This window comes from Schistocerca gregaria, chromosome X, assembly GCF_023897955.1.
Source record: "Schistocerca gregaria isolate iqSchGreg1 chromosome X, iqSchGreg1.2, whole genome shotgun sequence".
NCBI classification, from domain to species: domain Eukaryota; kingdom Metazoa; phylum Arthropoda; class Insecta; order Orthoptera; family Acrididae; genus Schistocerca; species Schistocerca gregaria.
The window spans coordinates 303203847-303225899 of record NC_064931.1 but is presented as its reverse complement, the minus strand read 5'-3'; the positions used below and the strand labels follow the sequence as shown (position 1 = coordinate 303225899).

The 22053-nt window shown below is 41.7% G+C and overlaps 1 protein-coding gene across 1 annotated transcript in view; it reads right to left on the bottom strand.

Moving 5' to 3' along the window:
* The window catches only part of LOC126298039 (cytosolic carboxypeptidase 6), a 1900625-nt gene that overhangs the window by 715763 nt on the left and 1162809 nt on the right, over nucleotides 1-22053 (bottom strand). The window contains exon 7 of the mRNA XM_049989358.1: nucleotides 410-524. Coding sequence (XP_049845315.1) covers nucleotides 410-524 — 115 coding nt within the window. The remainder of the gene's footprint in view (nucleotides 1-409; nucleotides 525-22053) is intronic.

The following is a 22053-nucleotide window of genomic DNA, read 5'->3' as shown; positions in this document are numbered from 1 at the left end:
GCGAACATCGCAATTGTTTACGCTCGTGGCAGCTCTCTTTGTTCACGACACAGACATTGGCTCGCGTTTTGCGGCATTGCGACAGTACCACAGCAGAATATTAAGTAGGCGTCCTCTTAGCAAGCGAATAAACAGGAAAGAAAAATGAAGGCAAAAGGAAAAAAGGAAACACTCCCACCCTTGGTGCACTCAAAACAATAGCAGGACCATCCAGCTTTCCCGAATGGATTTCATGGACAATGACAAATAATTTCTTTTTTTTTGGCTCTCACCGTTCACGAGAACAGAAAAGCCTTATAAAATAATCTCTGCCTTAATCTGAAAGTAAATCTTTTTCTATTATTGCATAACTAGGATCTTGAACACGGCGTGGAAGTAACAGAAAGTAAGGCCGTCTTCATGTTCTTACCTGTAGTTTCCCAGGAAGACTCCATCGGGATTCATCATGGGAATCACCTTAAAAACGACGTGTTCGCGAAGAGTGACTGCAATGGGATGACTGCTCACCATGAAGTCAATCAGCCCTGAAAATGAAGTAGTCAGAATGTATCAAAAAGAGAATTTACAAACACTTACATTTATTTTCATTAAATGTCAGTTGTTCCTGGTTCAGAATAAGCAACTCCTACGAATATTTCCCACATCTTCTTAAAATAACACTAGAAAAATTTACAAGTAATGCATCTGAGTTTAATTTTTCATCATTTTTCGCACTTCTCACAAACAGATGTAGATAGATGTGACTTAGACTCTTTGTGCGTATCATCTTCGGGGAACACATAGGACCGGAATGTGAATCGGAACGCTTGCCATTACTCGTAAGCAGGAGCCACTCATGTCAGTGCGTTACCAGTAAGATGAGGAAAGCATGCAGCCGGAGATGAGAAGAATGGGGGATCATTCTATTAGTAATAGGGTCAAAAACCGGGAAATACGCTGACTGCGAGTTTGACAAAGGGCAGTGTGTTATAACCCAGCACCTCGGAACAAGCACCACGTGAACGGCAAGGCAGGTCGGCTTTTCGCGCGCTACTATCGTCAGTATCGTCGGAAAGTGGTTCAACTGCGTCGACACGGTTCTGGACGCAACGACTGTTCACAGGATGTGGAAGAAGGAGGCTTTTGTCTCTCTGTAAAGCAGGGTAGGCGGCATTCAGTGGCAGACCTGAAGACAGATTACAATACTGATGCAGGTACGAGTATTTCGCAGCACTGTTTAGAGCATATTTTTGAGCATGGGTCTCCGCAGCGGGAGATCCCTACTTTTTTCCATTCCGAACCGACGATATTGTCCGAAACGTTTGCTGTGAGCGCAGGATCACCGAGATTTGACTTTGGATCAATATAAACATGGGGCATCGTCGGATGAATGAAGTTTCTTTTTACACTAAATCGGCGGTCGTCATCCTAGCCAACAGCTGCTCGAAAGTTGCACCGAAAAACACAAACAAGCTGCTGGGGAAGGAATTATGCAATGAGAAACATTCACCTAGGCTTCCACTGTACCTCTGGTAGTTTCTGGAGGCTTAACGGTAGCTATAAACTATGTGAATGTGGATGCGGACCACCTACATCGCTTACTGGTTGATGTCTTCCCCGGTGGCGATGGCACCCTCCAGAAAGATAACTGTCCGTGTCATAATACCAGAATCGTCCTGCAGTGTTTTGAGGAGCTTGACAGTGAATTCACATTGACGTCTTGGATACAATATTCGCCTAATATGGACACGACGAACACATCTGGAACGCTACACGGCGTTTGCTACGACCTTCACAAACCACCGACACGTAATTTGTGGGTATTGTTTTAGCTGTGCGTAGGTATCTGCTGCCAAATACCTCCGGAAACCTGCCAAGCACCTGTCGAACTTACGTCAGCCAGAATCGCTACTCTCTACTATCTCCCAAAGGCGGTCCTACGCTCTCTTAAGCAGATGGTCATAATAATTCGTCTCGTCAGTGTATGATTCAGACCCTACCATTGTCGTAACTCTTACTCGGAGGAATCCATTATAGAAACTGCCTCTCGGAGCAAGTTACGATGTAATAGAAACTTGAAGCAAACTGAAAATACGACACGGTGGCAATCACGGAGATAAGTATGACTCGGACTGTCTGGAAACGAAGAGGTGGGAGTGGAGTAACGAGCAGTAGCAATTTTTGCCTGGAAGTGATGGATTAAGTAGAGTTGTTGACGGGCGCAATTGTTGTTGGGCTATGTGTCGGACCCATATAATGAATATGTAAATATTTTACGAGTTACGTTCAGTGTCAACAGCTTACAAGTTTTCGCTTGAGTAGTTATTGCAAATTCTGGTTCAGTTAACATTTAAAGTTTGCCACGTGTCATTGAGATACGAACTGGCATTTATACGACGTAGCTCAGTACTTTGGTGAACTGAAGTAGTTAGCTGATTTCTACCTTCGGATTTAATCTGTTTTCGTCGTTAAATAGGCAATTTTAGAGACTTTGAAGAAATTTTATTATGATGTTTGTAACGACATTTACATATATACTCCACAGGTCACTATATACAGTTTGACGGAAAGTACTTCGTATCAAAATTACCGATTTTCTGACCAGTTTCATCTCGCAGTCAGTGAGGAAGGAATAACTCCGCACATTCCCTGTACGCTGCCTAGTATTTATTTTCGGGAATATTCACGAGATATTCGACGGTGACTGAATAACTCTCGCACAGTCTTCCTCGACTACAGGGTCTCTAAATATACCGTAAAAGGTTGCGTGTGAACTTTGTTGTCTCTCTTCCAAGAATTCCCATACAAGTTCCCCGAGCATTTCTGATACTCTTTTGAACTGGCTGTGAAGACCTGTAACAATCTTAGATCGTCGCCTCTGGATTCGTTCCATGTCTGCTGTCATAATTACTTGGTAAAGGCACCAAAAGCTAGATCAGTTTCTCTAGAATTCGTCACAGTAGCGTTTTGCATGTGATTTACTTTACACACACATTAGTTCCACGACGTGTCTCTGATTCAATTGCTCTTGAGCTTCATTTCATACTTGAAGTCTAAGAATTAATTTCTGTTCACGAAATTTTGGCTATAATTCAAAAATATATAACTGAATGACTTACATAAAGTTGTAGAGTTTACGGAGGGTATTAAGTAGCTTCACTTCGTGTTTTAGTCACTTCATTTCATAAACTGATTCCAGTGACTTAGGCTAGGTAGACACAACGTCGAAGAACGTATTCTTAATATCACACAGAGATGTATTCATATCTTTCCGTGATATCTCATTTTTAACACGTCAGTTGATGACAGGCATTTAGAGTGTTCTGAACACCAGCTGTCAAGAACGTTTTGTACCTGGTGATGGAGCAGTCCATGCGCCAGGCGCAAATGATCTGTATGCAATGAAACATAATAATTTCGCACATGTTGTCCATCCTGCGTTCTGTAGGTACACTGACGGTAATTAGAATGGCCGATGGCATTCCACTCAATGATACTCCCATCTACTCTATTCACAAAAGCGAGAGGAGCGTTCTTCCCCCAGCACAGCAGCAGTCTATAATTGAGTCGCCCGTGAGTTTCCTTTTTTTATAAATTAATGTAATATTATCCGTCTTTCTTCTTTCCCAGAGATTATATTACATTAAATTCAGGTTTAGTTCCAATAGGTCCATAGTGTGGAGATCTTCCAGGCCGTGGAACATGTCAGAAAATAAGAATAAGGAATAAATATTTGCAAAGAAAAACAGATAAAGTAATGTACTGCCACAATACCAAGAAAACGTGCTCATGGGTGTGGACACAAGTAAAATAATATCTTAAAAACATTTTAATTTAAGGGGCTTAAAGCAATATATATTAGTAACTGGTTTGTGCTCCGAAACAGAAACCTGCGAATACTACCCACTCGGTCCCACAGTAAACTCTTTAAAGCGTAACGCAACATTCCATTAATAATACGGCCACTGCGCACAATGTAACCACTAACACGTAAACACTGCCACACTGAAACAACACCTTAGTGTATTTCTGACTATATTTCTTAAATAAGGATCACCCAATCATGGGCGAATTTGTAAGAAGCAGGTTTCATAAACGGAACTCACTATCAAAGTAATAGTCATCTATTCAATTGAAGACCGACGTACAATATTATTGAAATGGGTCTCTTGGAAAAACAAAAACACAGAAAGGTAACATGAGAAGCTAAAGTTGGTTATGCACGACTTTACTGACATCGATAGGAAGACTGAAAGTAGAACGAAGTGAGGGTTCCTCATCTGCGTAGCTCGCATTCAGGAAAACAAAAGAAATCACCCGATGAACTTCGCATTAAAGACTCACAAAGAACCAGATAAATGCGCAATGCATGGAGTTCTGACTCTGAAACATGAAACTAACACCTTATGGTGTAGCGAAAAGCAACATTTACGTCCTCCAATTACAGAGTTTGTAACACTTATATCGATTAGGCGTAGGTTTATTTATAGTAACTGTTTATCTACAATTTATGAAGTGTGCATTCTTTGTTGTTTGAACTCCTAGATGTAAGGCAAGAAAATTAGGGTTTTGTAATGAATATATGACAAAAGCAAAAGACTCCGTCGAAATTTCAAATTATTGTAATATGAATGTGTTTAGGAAAAAAGTATATTTGCTGAAAGCTGGTTTATTCTTAGGCCACTTGTATTTGTAACATGTAAACGCTGTAGGGAAGTCCCTCCGCAACGCAAGTTGCATGGCGCGATGTAATAGGTGGGTTTGGCGGTCAAACTGAGCGGATCCTTTGTATCAAAGGCACGCAGTATGTGGCTAGCCTTAGCACGGTAATAAGAATAGCAGTTGGGAGCTGCATTAGAAGGGATCTGCCTCGGATGTGGACCTGGCTATTATTTGGTATTCACGGAATGATGGAATGGCTCTAATACGTTGAAAATCCGATACCAAGAAGAGATTTTATAGGACATTCGCCCATCAAGATCAGTGAGTACACTTAACCGCCATATCGCGTGCCGCTAACCTTCTCCTCTGCTTTACAGACTTCATACATTCAGTTAAGTAATATATATGGGCATTAATCAGTTAATTTGTTTCTTGTTTCAATAATAATCACATAAAACGTCAATTCGTGGTCGAAACCATAACTTCAGTCCTGATTATGAACCTACATAGGGTCCTCACCTAAGTGCTACTAAAACCTAGTATGCTGATTTAAATGAACAATTCTTGGATTCATGTGTTTAAAAGTGTCTGTTTTGTCTAATGTAAAAAAAGTAGCAAAAGTTAAAGTAAGAGTAAAATTTGGATGCTTTATTAATGAACTACTCCAAGTAAAGTTGTTAAGGTAGGAAAAATAAGTACAATAATTCAATAATAAGAAAGTGAAAACCTTAATTATTTAAAAACTAAAACCACAAAAGTGAAGCTAGGTAGACTTTTGCTAAAGTATTCTTAGTTTATTCTAAAATATAATTTTGTAAGATTACAGTGCAATATTGTGTAAACATTATTGCCAAGAATACCTGCGTCACAGGTGACTAAAGTTCAAGTACATATAAATCTTTAATGAACAGGCTTATGGTAGTAGTGTTAGAAGTGAAGTCATGCACATTTTCGAAGATAGTATAGTTTTGGTACCCATCATGAATGGTTCCTCTTGAAGTTAATTATAGCCAGTGTAGTGTTTTATTACCTTGCAAAGCAATAATCGAATATCCTCGGCTAGTAAAACTACACCTGTTTATGGGTCCCCACCATATTTTCCACCTATTAAGAAAACATTCAATTATTACCGTTGCTAGGAAGCCTCGTAACAGTAAGCTTAAACAGTGTATTTAGATGTTATTCAGATTTTTTTGTGTTTTTCATGTCAGTCAAGGTAAAAGCCACTCATTTTCAAAATTAGTGATGTTTCAGAAATTGATTAAGTAATACTTTTGAGAGTGGCTGTGATTAGTACGAGCTCAGTGCAATTTTGCTGTCTGTGTGTGTGCAATACAGAGTGCACTGGTCAGTTTGTGTCCTGTTTGCTATTCAAAGGGAAATGTCAACAAAAGTAACTTCAGTAACTAATATCCTATTATCTCAAACACATATTTCCAAATAAATGTGCCTAATTAGGTTGGCGACCGTTCATATATTTCATTCACTTGTGATTTCACCACTTCTGTTAACTTCCAAGGTTAAAGCCCGTTTGGTAGTTCTTTTAACTTTACAAAATTCGAAATGATAGTCCGATACCCTTTTCCATTACACACACGCATGGTCGAATTTTGAAATCCTCTCAAAGGGTAACATTAGGGTGTCACGGCACGTCAGTGTTATAAGTTGGCACAGATCAACAGCCAGGAAGCGAATCGGTGTCAGCGTAGGCCAACTACCGGGAAATGAATGGTCAGAATTCAAAGCTCTTTGTACTCAAGAGGAGAATATGTCAAGCCCGATAACCGGATTTCTCAGAAATCTCTCAGTGGAACAGAGGTCAAAATAACAGAACGCCTGTCTCGAATTACCAGTGGATACTCGACCGTTTCTGAGAAAACACCGACATAGTTTTCGAGGCACTTTTAGCGAGAAAATAGTTCAACAGAAGCGGAGGCGAAGTGGCATTCGCAACCGGATTGTTATCCCTATTTTTGTTCTTCATTTATCTAGCCATGTCCATAGAAGATTACTACGCGAATGTCTTCCAGTGTGTCTGGAAATACTGTCGTCCTTATTCGTCTGCTACTTGTATGTCTGGTGAATCAATTAAAAAGAAATTGATGAGAATATTATTTGAAACTGTTATCTATGAAATTCCTGTAGTGTATCTTGATTCACAACAAACTGCAAGGGCCAGTTCTCTGTAAAGTATTACTTAATGCGTGGTTTGCCGAGAAGTTATTGTCAACGTATGAAATCTTCAGCAATGTTAACGAAGTTTCTTTCCCGAGTGTGATTTATGCGAAGAAATGTAGCTGTGAAAAACCTGCCTTAGCGCGATGCTTATGGTGTACAGAGTTATTTCGATCTATGTATGATCGGTATCATCCAAGGGAACGCACCCTGTCATTCTGAAGAATAAACATAAGAGTAATATACAAGAATTTTAATAAGAATGAAATGTGAGAATATGAGAATGAGAAAGGCTGTAACACCTGCAAATATCATTCACACATATATTTATAACAAATGTATGACACTTATTGTAAAGACCCAGTTATAATTTTGTAATTAATATAACACCTTTGTTTCCCCTAACTTTATAAGGAACATTCGAGTAGTAACCTTCAAAAGACATACTGTAGGTAGATACATGTAAAAAATAAAATAAAATGAAAACAATTGTCGGGTTTCCGGGACGGGGCCCAAAAGAGAGACCGCTGAACTAGCCACTGTGCTGGTGTTTCTGCTGAGATTACCGACGGCTTACATGCTTGTAAAGTGCGACGAAAACTTTGACAGTCATTATCACCGAAATGATCGAGGATATACGAGTAAGCCGAGATACGTGTTTTCTTATTTTGACTCTTTCTCCACTGAGCGAAGAGTTTTGGGGAAATCGGATTATGGCACTTTCTGTGTTCTCCTCGTCAGCCGAAACTACTCCAACAAACCACAACTTCAAGATATGCCATTAGTTTCGCGTGCATCACTCCAGATCATGTTTTTCAGGAGGTTCCTAAAATCATCTATTTTTGGTTTATCAACTAGCCTCTCGAACTCAGATTTAGTAGACTGTATGTCCTGTTCAGCATCATAATTCAACACAAGAAACGGATTGCATGCGATGGGTTGCGTGGTCGTTGACTATTCTTTCTGAAGTGTAATTTCGTTCATTATATCTGTCTGTAAATGTACTGTAAAATTCTTACTATAAGAATTTTTAGGAAATCTACATTGTAAAAGTGAAACATTTATCTCTTATTTCTTGCTGTTAAATACCAGTATGTCAATAGACGTTCAAGGTGATTTCTGAACACATTAAAATTGCCTGCAGATGCTCAATGTACACTTAGTATTACGAAGGATTTAATATGAAATTCTGCTTCTGTATGGCATACCTTCATATTACACTCCAAACAAAATCTATGACTGTAAATGTTCTTAAACTTATAGTAATACTGATGAAAAGGGTATAGTCTCCTGTCTCGATTTCTGCTCTAAAAACGTGAGATGCTAACCTACACCCTGCAATGCTCAACTCATCTATACTAGTAGTCACATGATATGTAGACCTCAGCATAACGAGAAACCAGCTGCCCATCATCCTCATGTGATAACAGGTGAACTTCTCCTTCATTGTAGCAAATTCTCGTCGAGTCAGCTAACTCAGCAAAAAATAAATCTGGGTTTGAGATTAAAGTTTTACCTGTTTCGAGAAAAGTCTGTTCTCAGTAGCGCAGGCCGCCATCCTTGCTCGAATTCATTGCTGATTTACAATTGTTTGTGTCTGTCTCTACAAGTAGTCCTCTCATTCTGGTACGGTTGTCCGATATAGTACTTACTATTGTCTCCTACATCATCTAGTTCGTAAGTATCTTTTTCAGCTTTTGTTCGCATCAGAAAAATGTTTGTGACTATGTGGAATTTTACCAACGTAAGCAGCGAAACGGAGTTCTGTTATTCCATTTTGAAAATTAAAGTTATAGTATATTACTACAGTTCAGGCAACGACGTTAATCGACAGCCACATTCCGTACGACGAATAATATCCGCAACTGAATCTAAGAAACGCAGAGCTTTCTTGGGGGGGCTTCCAGACATAGATCATTCGCAACAAAAAGAGAGTGTAAACCTCGTATCGATCGCATGCTGGATGTGGAGGAGCGAGTGCAGCAACAACTGGAAGAGGGATTTTAGCAACTATGCGAAGAGTTAGAGCTGCTGAAGGCATGAAGCTCGTTTTATGTACTCAGTTCTGCACAAACAGTAACATCACCCAAACCACTTAGAGCTCGTGTAATCTCCCCAGACACCAGCCATCATGCAAGATAACAGTTCTTATAATTGATTCTGAGACAGGTCACCAAAGTTACGCAGTTCCCAGATTGGATTTAATTCACGAGTGAGGTGTGACTCACGTACAGTGGGATAGTATACTGCAGTAAACTATAATACCTCAGTAACCATGTACAGGCGGATGTGAAGCCTCACTCTATCAATGCAGCAAGACATTATGTTCACTTTAATATGAAAATGTGGGTAGAGATTATAGGTGACAGATTAAGTTGGTCATACAAATTTTCAGAAAATCTGACAGGTACTTTTTTGCAATATTGCCATACCACAAATTACCCTAAATACTGGAGAAGGTTACCATTACAGAAATACAAGGGATGTAGTTCATGCACGACTGCATATTCTACAGCTCATACGACGGTACATATCACAGACATTTCATGGGAGTTTCACTGGTCCATGTATCAAATAGCACGGTCTGATCATTTTTGTTTTCTGACTGTGTGTGTATGTAAAAGAATTGGTGCATTCCTAACCCATCGAAAATTTGCGCAGATTGCCGGATGTTCGTATCATGCGTGTGATCAAATCCGAGGGGAGCTATTTTGTTATTCTTTGAGATGGAGGCTGGAGGTGTGAATTATGTCTAAGAATGAGTGTTAAGCCCATTGGACAACTCATATATGATCAACAGACAGATGGCTGTCTCAGAACAGAATGGTCCATATTTGATCAAATACTTGATCAGGTTTACTACTAGATTGGACGAGAAGCATCTTGTGTTAGAATATGGGACAGTTTTTTTTTTTTTTAATTACGCTCTGTATGGATACTGTGAATGATTGATACGTTGAAGTTGCATTGCCACTAAAACAATTTTATGAAAGTGTTTGACAAAAATAAATAGTATAGTTTAAAGAAATGGTCTCTTTTCTGCTCTCCGTCAGGAACAAGGCAAAACATGAACGGAAAGTGCTATTTCAGCTCTCTTGTTTACAGCTGTATTCTGTGCCTTTCCGACCCCAAAGGTTGTGAAAAGGTCCATAGCTGAGAAACAGTTGAGCTTGAGCTCTCATACTGCTATATACTTCGTCTTGACTGGAGTACCACATCCCTTGAATCAAATAGCAATGAGCTGTGTCGGTCCTTCGGGCTCTGAAACAACCAGAACAGTAACGTGGTGGTTTACACTTTAGATGAAATATATCTAGCTCTGAGCGCTGTCCTGATATTTGGATACTTCATGCAACAAGTCATTCAGTTTTGCCAGACGAGACTACATATCTGTGGCTGTTTTTCATGGACGGATACACTTAGCTTGAAGCTAGAAGGATATATGATGATGTGACTGGAGACAATCTGCCCACTCCCTCAGAAGACAAGGGGGAAGGAATGAATGCTAAACAACATGTTATTGTTGCCGAAAGGCTACTGTATCCTTTAAATTGTATGATGCATCCTGACAGGACCCCAGTCGCTCAGGGACACGAGATGGACACTAGTTAACTACTTGGAATCTACTACCATAAGTGGGCCACCTAGTGTCATTGACGGACTGCATGGGATGGAGATGCCTCCAGCCTGTTCTTAGGTCGATTAGAATTGATACAATTGGTACAATTACAAAATTGGTACAATTGGTACAATTACAAAAATTGGTACAATTAGAAAAGCTTCTCAAAGTCTGTGTGGGGTAAATGACATAAAAATATTCTCTGCTGTTTGCTCCACAGCTTTAGAGAGTTTGTTGAATGACAATTGGCTGCACACCATCAGCTGCAGTTCAAAAAATTTAATACAAGTTTCCATGTTATCATCATATGAGAGTAGTCTCGAACACGAACAAGAGGTGTAGTCGTTCAGCATTTGAAAGCTATAAAACGTAGATATGACAATCTGTATATCACTCACAACCACATCAATATTAGAATCATAAAGGTTTCATAATTCACACTCACGTCATTTGATGTAGATGTGCCAAATGTACTCCACTAATGATGGAGTTTATGTCAGAATACCTTCTGACAAAGATTGAATATTTTAAAAATCATCTCGAGTTGTAAAGCAAAATGTCTCTTAAAGACTAAATGGTAGATCCGTTCCGGAAATCAGAGAAGTTGGAGCTCTCCATAATGTATTTAGGGTGGAAACAAAATGGTGATACGCAGGAACTATGAATTTTGTTGAAAATACGTGAATTAGCGAGTAGAGGAACTTGAGCTGGTTGACCAGTCATATGCATCGAAACTCCCATGGAATGCTGGTGGAGAGATTGTCGCAATATGCACTTGAGTGCTGGACTTAAAAGTAAAGACTTGGGTCGCAGTCTTCGTGTGGGACACTGGGCCCAAGGCTCTGCACCTCAGCGCAGTGACAACCGTCCCGCTAGCTGCTGATTCATCATCGTCTGCTGACACTTTCAACATCAATGACTAACAATCCTAGCAACGAATATGAAAGACTCTTATCTGTACAATCGTCATATTATTACTTTATCTAAGGAATGAAAATGTATTAATTGTTTTTTAAAATGTAAGTGAAATCATAGAACAGTCGTCCAAACACTATAGCTTGTAAAAACAAACGATTATAACGTAATCACTTTACATTACTGCAATTGGCACATTTAATCTACTTATTTATAATTAATTTGCATACACCACACTCAAATGCTATTATTGTTCAATTAATAAATCTAACACCCCGTGCAAAATTCAAAGCTATTCTACCAGCTCCAATGTGGGCGTAACTAAATCCATCACTACAGTCTGAAATACTACATTAAGACAAACGTATAGATCTCGCTTTATAATCAATAGGCCAGCGATGTGTCATCTCGTTGAAGAAAAATGGACAGACAATTACGGAGCCTGTGAAACCACACCACACAGTCACATAACCTGAGTGCAGTGGATGTTCCTGCACAACATGTGGTGTAACAGAATCCCATATGCGATAGTTCTGCGCATTCGCGGCATCGTACAGAGTAAAATGTGCTTTTTCCATCCAAAGAATATTTTCCTACCACATTTCAACGCCTACCAAAGAAGCAAGAGCAAAGTAATGGTGTTGTGGCCTATCTTGGGGCTACATCTGGTTCAAATTCTGAAACATGTGGGGATATCAGTGTAAAATGCGTCGCAAAATCTTTTGAACTATTGACCAGAAAACTCCTGACAGACAGCTCTAGGATTAGCTGGAGAATATGAAGCATGTGCAGCACGGTCGGCTTGCTGCCGTTCTGATAAAACATCTTTACCAGCAGTGCCTGGTCTTCCTTCTCAATAGCCATTGCCTTTCGTACCGAAAACTTAAATCCTCTTCATCCTTTACACCAACAGTCACTTCACATACGAAATCAAGACGCGTCACCAAGCGACAAACAGCGTACTGACGTCGAAACCGGAAACATTTCACATTCCGACTGCTTGCAGAGCCTTATATTCAGCTGGTGACAGGAAGTAAGAGCTGTTATGTTGTCAGAATGGTCCTGAAGCGCACCAGTTAATGAACATACCTTGTGACATTTCAGCGTCCTGCGGTGCATCCAGGCCGCACTTTAGCATTCGGAACACCGTCATATTAATTATAGCCAGCCAGTAGTCGGCCAGAGTGGCCGTGCGGTTCGAGGCGCTACAGTCGGTAACTGTGCGACCGCTACGGTTCGAATCCTGACTCGGGCATGGATGTGTGTGATGTCCTTAGGTTAGTTAGGTTTAATTAGTTCTAAGTTCTAGGTGACTGATGACCTCAGACGTTATGTCGCATAGTGCTCAGAGCCAGCCAGTATATAGCAAACTTTCCAGTGACAAGCGTTTGCTTGCCTCAAAGTAATCCCGGACTCATTTACAATTTTCTCGCTGCTATGGAGTTGCAATGGCAGTATGATCAACTCTTCTCTTCTCCTTTTCTCTAATTTGAGATATTCTTTGCAGGGGAAGATAAAAAGATAAAAAGATTTTCCTGAACCTTAGAGGAAACATCAACTTGTCGAGTAAGTTGGTAGGGTGTCATGAATAGTGTACTATAGTACTGATGTAAGGAGCTCCAATGTGACAGTGCGCGGTTACTACTTCTGATTTTTGATAACAGCTTCCATGTGTAGTGTCTTCATCATCTGCACGCTGGTACGGCATTCAGCCATCTGTACAGTTCACACTCGCTCCCATTAGTGGCAATCTGATGGAGATCTTAAGCTATCAAGTACATGTTTTAGACAACAAACGGAATTCTGTCTAACGTGACAGCACCATAATATTTACACCCGAAAGAAAAAGACACAGACGTGTAAAGTAGATACTCTTGGGTGACCTTACAAGCGGAGTCCAGAAAAGTGCGTGAAACGTATAGCAACAGTAAAAATTTAAAAACATTTTTATTGCTCAAGAGCTTTTCATAAGCTCCTCCGACGGTCTGATCGTAAAAATTGAATGAACTGTGCCTTCTCTCTCTCTATATTTTATAGTTCTCTTGTGTTTGTTTGTCATCATATTTTAAAGCCAAATACAGTAAACGCTATAAACTATTGAAACTCTTCATTCTCTAAGAACGCTCCTTCTTCCTTTCTTCTGTCTATTTTTTACCGGGCTGGCGCAATGTCCTTTCCTCAAACTTCACACTCTTGATGTTGTTCCGGCACGCAGATTTTTTGTGTTGATCTGTTGTAGATCCATCTGGACTTCTTTCAGCCGCTCTCTGCCACACTTACTCTTTGTTATAATACTGAAAATTTTCCTTGCTGTTCTGGAGCATTCAATCCTGTAGATATGCGCACAAAATTTGGCTATGCGTTTTCTGATTTCGCCTGTTACTGTGTTGGTCTTAATACAGAGCTCGTTTTGTGGTCTCTTCATCCACATGCCATTTTTGTTGGTTGCCCCGTAAATCTTCCTGAGAATTTTTCTTCCCTGATTTTCTAGTTCCCTAATTTTTGAATGACCATCAATCACCATTGTTTCAGCTGCGTAGATTGCTTCTATAGTGCAGTAAATTTTGCGTCTGTCAAAAAGCACTTCTTGTTGTAATGCGTTCATGTTAACTTGTAGGCCTTCTGGAGCTTGGTGATTCTTTCTTCATTGGCGATTCGGTTTAGTCGTGAGGACTGTATAGTTTCGTCTCGGTATTTAAAATGGCAGACTTGTGTAATTTTATTACGCTTTGTGATTGAAGGGAATTTATTTTCTGGCTGTCTTTCCATATGTTTGGTTTTTTCATAAGATATCTGTAGTCGGTTTTTGTGAAATATGATGTAGTTTTTTCACTGCGTGAATCACTTCTGTTCTATTACTGCTGATAATTGCAAGATCGTCAGCGAAAGCAAGGCCCTCGACTTTAATTCGGTTCTCTTTTGTGATACTAATTTGGATGCCCTTTACATTAGATTCCCATTCCCTCATGATATATCTAGAACAATATTGAAAAGCACTGGGGATAGTCCGTCCCCCTGTCGGACTCCAGATTTGATTTCGAAGCGTTCTGATATTTAGCCCATGAGTTTCACTTTATATATTGTTCCTGTAAGTGTCTGTTCTGTGACTTTTCGTGTCTTTCGGTCGATCCCAAATTCTTCCATGGTTTGAAACAGGGTTTCACGGTCCACTGAATTGTATGCTTTTCTGAAGTTGATGTATGTAATTACTGTGTTTCTCCATTTCTTATTTTATAAAATCGTCTTTAAGTACCAGATTTGTTCCGCACTTGATCATCCTTTCCTGATTCCGTCCTGGTATTCACCAATTAGTGGATCTGCTTGGGGTTCTGTCCTGTATAAAAGTGCTTTGGAAAGGATTTTGTAAGCGACTGGGAGCAGGGAAATTCCTCTGTAATTGTTGAGGTCTGTCTGTCTTGTCACTCTTTTTGTGTAGCTGGTGAGCTCATTTCCAGTCCTCTGGTATTTCCTCTGTCATCCTTATGTCTGATATTATATGACGTAGTTTCTGCATAAGAGTAGGCTTCCAGAATTCAGCAATGATCCCATCCTCTTCTGGTGCTTTGTTATTTTCTAGCTCCATCATTTCTTCCAGATCCCGGGCATGTGATTCTGGGTGTGTCAATACTGGAGAAGGAGAGACAAGTTTTTCTTGGTGTGTTTCGCAGTTAAGGAGGGAGATGAAATACTGGGCTAAGATTTTGCTGTTATTTTTCGTGTTAGTTTCCAAAGAGCCATCGGGATTTTTGAAGCACAAGCTAGGCGCTTGGTATCCATGAAGTTTTTTCTGAAAGTCTTATAGAAATGTCTTCTATTATTTTTAGTGAAACCTTACTGGATTTCGCACAGTCTGTTCTTGTCATATCCCCGTTTTTCTTTTCTAATTATTTTTGAGGTCTGTTTTTGGGTTTTAAGCAAGTTCCCCCAGTGTTCGTCAGTTTTGTGACTGCGAAATTCTTTCTGCGCAGTTATTCGGTTCTCGACTGCCTGATGTCAGGTTGCATTCCACCAGCGATGTTCCTCGTGCGAATGCGTTATCCTAATTTGATGGCTTCCTGAATTTTCTCTGTTACTTTCTTCCAGTCTGTTGATTTCTCCTGATTGATTTGCATAATGATTTTTTTCTTTGTTGGGTTTCAGATGTTCCGGCTTTGGTTTGGTACTTTTGCATGGCCTTTTTAGCATTCTGTTGGGTTGGAAGTTTGTTTTTATTTGGAGAAGACACCTTCGCAGGTTCTGACGTTTAGATTTTCTTTTTATGTTTTACTTGGAAATTGCGACATGGTAAATTTGGTATTCACCCTATCTAAGACAGCAATCCCGATGTGGTTAATTTACGGGCACGTTTTTGAAATTAGGTACTCATGATTTTCAGTCCCAAGTTTCTGCAGACGTCGATTGGTTTTTCACAATTCTTGTTGGTGCGTGCGTTTTTGTTCGGTATGGGGGCCAGTGAAATCTCTAAATTGGTTTTCCTGGTCTAAATGTGAGTCAAAATCGCCTAATAAGATTTTTACATGGTGCCTTGGTATTTTATTTTGTGTTTCTTCTACTGTTTGCCAGAAATTGTCCACTGTTTCAGGATCGATTTTACTGTGGTGAATCATGGGGGCGTGCCTATTGATAGAAGTGTAGGCTCTATTATCTGATATTACTATGAGCAGGGAGACTCTTTCATTGGGAGACGTGAATTCAATAACTGAGTCGAGTAGGGAAGTGTGTACGGCAAATCCAATTCCGAAAAATTGTAGTTTTTCTCTTACTTTTATGACAGGTTTGCCCTTGTAGATCCTGTAATTTTCTAAGTTAAAGTGTCGTTAATCCATAAATCTTGTCTCTTGCTGTGCAGTGACCTTCAGGTCAAATTTTCCCATTGCACTGGTGAGTTGCTTTAATTTGCCTGTTTTAGTGAGTGTGTTCACATTAATTGTGCCAATAAAGTTTTTACGTTTTGTTTTGAGAGTATGAGAAGTCTTTGAGAAGCTCCAATTTTTCTCCGCGTGGTGTCCCCGATCTCCTAGAATACGATGATCAGGTTAATCCAGTCTATCGATTGGTGCCTAGGGTAGTGACTCTGTGGTTGTCTCTTCCATCATGCGTTCAAGTTGAATTTTGTTTTTTGTGGTGACCTCTATTGAGACCACTGGTATAAGACTCGATTTTTGAGTTCGAGAATATTTTAGTGCAGCCACCTCAACTAGAGGAACAGACGCTGACCGCTGGCCGCCAGAGGCTGAACAGACACCTTTGGGTTTGTGTATTTTGTCGGTTTTTGGTCCGCCACGGATATTTCATTTCCCCAGTGCCACCTGTATCTAGGAAGCTTTCCCCTATCGGCTACCAGAGGCGGCCCCCAATGGGGGTACCAACAACCCCACACGGGATATATATATATCAAACAACGTAAAATCCAGGACGGAATGTAACAGTATTATGAGAAGGAAAGTTGCTACTCACCATATAGCCGAGATACTGAGTCTCGGATAGGCGGAACAAAAACACTCTCGCAGTTAAAGTTCTCGACGATTAATGCCTTCATCAACAATAGATACACACACACAACCACACACACACACACACACACACACACATACACACAAACGCACGCAGACGCACTTCACACACACACGCGACTGAAGACTCAGGCAACTGAAACCACACTGCCACACTGACACATTGTTTAGGAGATATGACGTCATTTGCACTGAGGTGCGTGAAAAACTGCTGTGCCACGCAGGAAGCCTAAATTTATTACGTCTTTGCTACTATATTCGCAAGACTTGCCACTGAATGTAAAAACAAAATTATATTATTGTGCGAAACATACAGTACTTCAGGACATACGTCATAAATGTTGAGCTGCGCAAAAACGAAACTCTTGGTGAAACTCAGATAAAGAGGAAAGATGTGAAAAAATTTGTGTGAAATATGTGTGACACGTTCGTTTGCGGGGAACGGTGATCCTAAACCCATCGATCAGTGACGAACAATCCTGGTAAGCCTGTTGTTTATTATCTGGAAAGAAATACTATGAGTATAACAATCTCCTATTGATGGGGAGCGACAAAGTAGAGACAGAAGTGTGGGAGGAGGACATGGACTGACAGAGAGGGGAAAGCAGGATATGTTAGAGGAGAAGATGGACCGAAAGAGGGGGAGGGGGAAATCGAGGGAAGAACAGGAGATGTACAGACTGACTGAGAGAAAAGAGAGGACGATGTGGTCAGATCAGGGAGGAAGAAATACACTCCTGGAAATGGAAAAAAGAACACATTGACACCGGTGTGTCAGACCCACCATACTTGCTCCGGACACTGCGAGAGAGCTGTACAAGCAATGATCACACGCAGGGCACAGCGGACACACCTGGAACCGCGGTGTTGGCCGTCGAATGGCGCTAGCTGCGCAGCATTTGTGCACCGCCGCCGTCAGTGTCAGCCAGTTTGCCGTGGCATACGGTGCTCCAGCGCAGTCTTTAACACTGGCAGCATGCCGCGACAGCGTGGACGTGAACCGTATGTGCAGTTGACGGACTTTGAGCGAGGGCGTATAGTGGGCATGCGGGAGGCCAGGTGGACGTACCGCCGAATTGCTAACACGTGGGGCATGAGGTCTCCACAGTACATCGATGTTGTCGCCAGTGGTCGGCGGAAGGTGCACGTGCCCGTCGACCTGGGACCGGACCGCAGCGACGCACGGATGCAAGCCAAGACCGTAGGATCCTACGCAGTGCCGTAGAGGACCGCACCGCCACTTCCCAGCAAATTAGGGACACTGTTGCTCCTGGGGTATCGGCGAGGACCATTCGCAACCGTCTCAATGAAGCTGGGCTACGGTCCCGCACACCGTTAGGCCGTCTTCCGCTCACGCCCCAACATCGTGCAGCCCGCCTCCAGTGGTGTCGCGACAGGCGTGAATGGAGGGACGAATGGAGACGTGTCGTCTTCAACGATGAGAGTCGCTTCTGCCTTGGTGCCAATGATGGTCGTATGTGTGTTTGGCGCCGTGCAGGTGAGCGCCACAATCAGGACTGCATACGACCGAGGCACACAGGGCCAACACCCGGCATCATGGTGTGGGGAGCGATCTCCTACACTGGCCGTACACCTCTGGTGATCGTCGAGGGGACACTGAATAGTGCACGGTACATCCAAACCATCATCGAAACCATCGTTCTACCATTCCTAGACCGGCAAGGGAACTTGCTGTTGCAACAGGACAATGCACGTCCGCATGTATCCCGTGCCACCCAACGTGCTCTAGAAGGTGTAAGTCAACTACCCTGGCCAGCAAGATCTCCGGATCTGTCCCCCATTGAGCATGTTTGGGACTGGATGAAGCGTCGTCTCACGCAGTCTGCACGTCCAGCACGAACGCTGGTCCAACTGAGGCGCCAGGTGGAAATGGCATGGCAAGCCGTTCCACAGGACTACATCCAGCATCTCTACGATCGTCTCCATGGGAGAATAGCAGCCTGCATTGCTGCGAAAGGTGGATATACACTGTACTAGTGCCGACATTGTGCATGCTCTGTTGCCTGTGTCTATGTGCCTGTGGTTCTGTCAGTGTGATCATGTAATGTATCTGACCCCAGGAATGTGTCAATAAAGTTTCCCCTTCCTGGGACAATGAATTCACGGTGTTCTTATTTCAATTTCCAGGAGTGTAGACAGAGGGACAGAAGAGGAGGTGGCCAGAGTGATTTGGAGGGGGGGGTGGGGGCAGGGGGGATGGAGATGGACAGTGACTAGGGAAAGGAGGAGACAGTTGGAGGTGGAGTGAAGAGCTGATTGCAGGGACAAGAAAAGTAGTAGTCAGAGTGGGGAGGAGGCGACGGACAGAAGGGAAAAGAGCAGATGGACAGAGAGATGAAGGAGCAGCAGAGACTGTGGGTTGGCGGAAGTGAGCGGAGGGTGAGGGGTGACGGAGATGGACAGGAAAGAGGAACCATGAAATGATCTAACAGAATTGGAATAAATACGAACCTGGGAAATGCAGGATACTCAGCAAGTTTCTTCATAAATTCTGTTCACAGTATCACTGTAACTGCTGCCTAATGCTACAGTTATGAAAAATGTCATTAGTACACTTAATATAAATAATTTTCTTGTTCTTCTTTGGTGTAGATACTCGAATCTCATGTCCCTCACTCTGCACTCGCTAGGTGTCTAGGTGTGTTTGAGGAAACAAAAAATTCTCACTTGTTAGAACATACGTGTCTGTAAATTTAAGAGTAAACCTCTCCGTTATACAAAGTGTCACACTTGAAACGTGTGCCACTTAAGTTGTTGAGAAACTCCACCACATAACGTAATGACACAGGATTCGTATTCGAGAAGTAGGTGTTTCAAATTCTCGTCAGGCTATTCAGATTTAGATTTTCCGTGTTTTCTCTAACTCGCATGACCAATTCGGTCACGGTTTCTTTGAAAACTATAAGGCCGATTTCTTCCCCATACAAATCGAGCGACGTGGCGCAGCGGTTAGTACACTGGACTCGCTTTCAGGAGGACGATACGATGGTTCAAACCTGCGTCTCGCCATTCTGCTTCAGATTTTCCGTGATTTCCCTAAATCCCTTCAGATAAATACCAGAAAGGGCACCCCGATTTCCCTCCCCATCCTTGAAACAACCCGAGCTTGTGCTCCCTCTCGAATCAGCTCAGTGACGACTGAAGGTTAAACCCTTATCTTCTTCCCTTCCTTCTACCTTTCCCATCCTTACTGAATCCGAGGTTACGTTCCGTCTCTATTGACTTCGTCGTCGACAGCACTTAAAGCCTAATCTCGGCCCCCTCTTTCATTAAGCACTTACAACTACCAACGACTAAACGAAATGGTAACGAAATATGTCTTATACCAACACGTTTTGTCATATTCCCGGTTGGCACATTCGTTCGCTCCTCGTTTTCATCGTAAGTAAATTTGACAGTGCCAATAGGAAACCGTCGCGGCGGTCTGTGACGTCCGTACACGCGCACTACTTGCTGGCAAAGCGACCAACTTAAGAATGTTATGATCGTATTTAGTACATGACCGAATTGGTTCCCACTACAACTGGATCTTTTTATTTCTTTGTCGAAAAATTTCTTCGCAGGAGCAGTTAAAGAGATTGGTTTCTATACACAATATAAAATTCGACAATCAGGGCCAAGAGACCATGTGCTTGCCATCAGACGTCTTTGTCATTGCAAGTCAGTGTGGGGGGATGACACGCATTGTTTTACCGGCCGTCAGTGTCAACTATGAAACATTGACGCCACTTATTCATCAAGTAACTTTTTAGTTACCAGAGTGCATCACGTTCCGGCTCTCCGTGAAAAAACCCCTGACGGATCCGAGAATCAAACCATAGTCATCAGCGTAGCGGTCAAGAATTCTGATCCCCTTATGTATGAAAGCGGACATTGGTGTTAATGTGGGACACACAATGTAGAGTCTGACTTGGATGAAGTTTACAGGGTTTATCATAATTAATGGGGTAAAGGCATACAGCTGAAGGTTCACGACACTAGAAGCAAAAAATGAATCTCTAAACATTAGTGCCCAAGCAAACGTTTGCGAGATTATTAGGACTTTGTGATTATCAGTCACCACTGACATGATTCTGTCTAAAAGTCATCCCACTTGAGAAACTGTGATAGTATCGTGCAATATTGAAATAAGTTATTTGATATACTTTGGGAGGAATGCATGTGCTTTGAGTGAACACGACAACAATTACTACTGTACTGGTAGTTAAAGGAGGTGTTCAAAGTGTTGTCCTTGAATACGGAGGCAGCCATCGCCGTATTCGGTTTAGAATCCTTTCAAACACGCCCGTGACATTTCGAAAATTTTGACAAGCATTGACAAGTCTCTGTTCCAATTCTTTAACGGTTAACCGGAGTGGCGTATACTACACCTTCATCTACATCTACATCTGTATCTACATACATACTCCGCAAGCCATCGTAGGGTGTTTGGCAGAGGATTTCATGTACCGTTACTAGCCATTTCCTGTCTTGTTTCAATCGTAAACAAAGCGAAGGGAAAACAACTGACTATGTGCTTCTGTACAAGCTCTAATTTCTCTTACCTTATGTTCGTGATGCTTACGCGAAATGTACGTCGGTGGCAGCAGAGTCGTTCTTCAGTCAGCTTCAAATGGCAGTTTTCTAAATTTTCGCAGCAGTGTTCCTCGAAAGAAAAGTCGCTTTCTCTCCAGGGATTCCCATTTTATTTCCCGAAGTTTGTGTCCAATAGTTACGTCTTGTTAATGGTGGCCCCACATGCAGATATTCATGGGGTACAGATCAAGTGATCTTGGAGGCCACGGTACATGTCCTCCACGCCCAGTTAGTCTGTAGCCATTTTGGCTCTTTAGATGTCGTCTCACCACAGTAGCAAAATGTGCCAGTGCTCCGTCAGGAATGTACCATATCCTCTGGCCTTGTCCTAAAGGAACGTACGCAAGCAGTACTGCCAGATGGTGTCGTAGAAACTAAAGGCAATTAGGTCCATTGAGTTTCTACTGTCATATATACGGCCCAACAAGACGGTCACTTAGTATCGCAAATCACACAATCAATGAGAAAGGTCGCTGTTGTGGAGACTCATGCACAACATTTGAGTTGGAGACTAGATAATTCCAAACGTGAGAATTGAGTAACTAAACACTCCATCACGAGTGAATCCTGCTTCATCTGTAAATAAAATGTTGT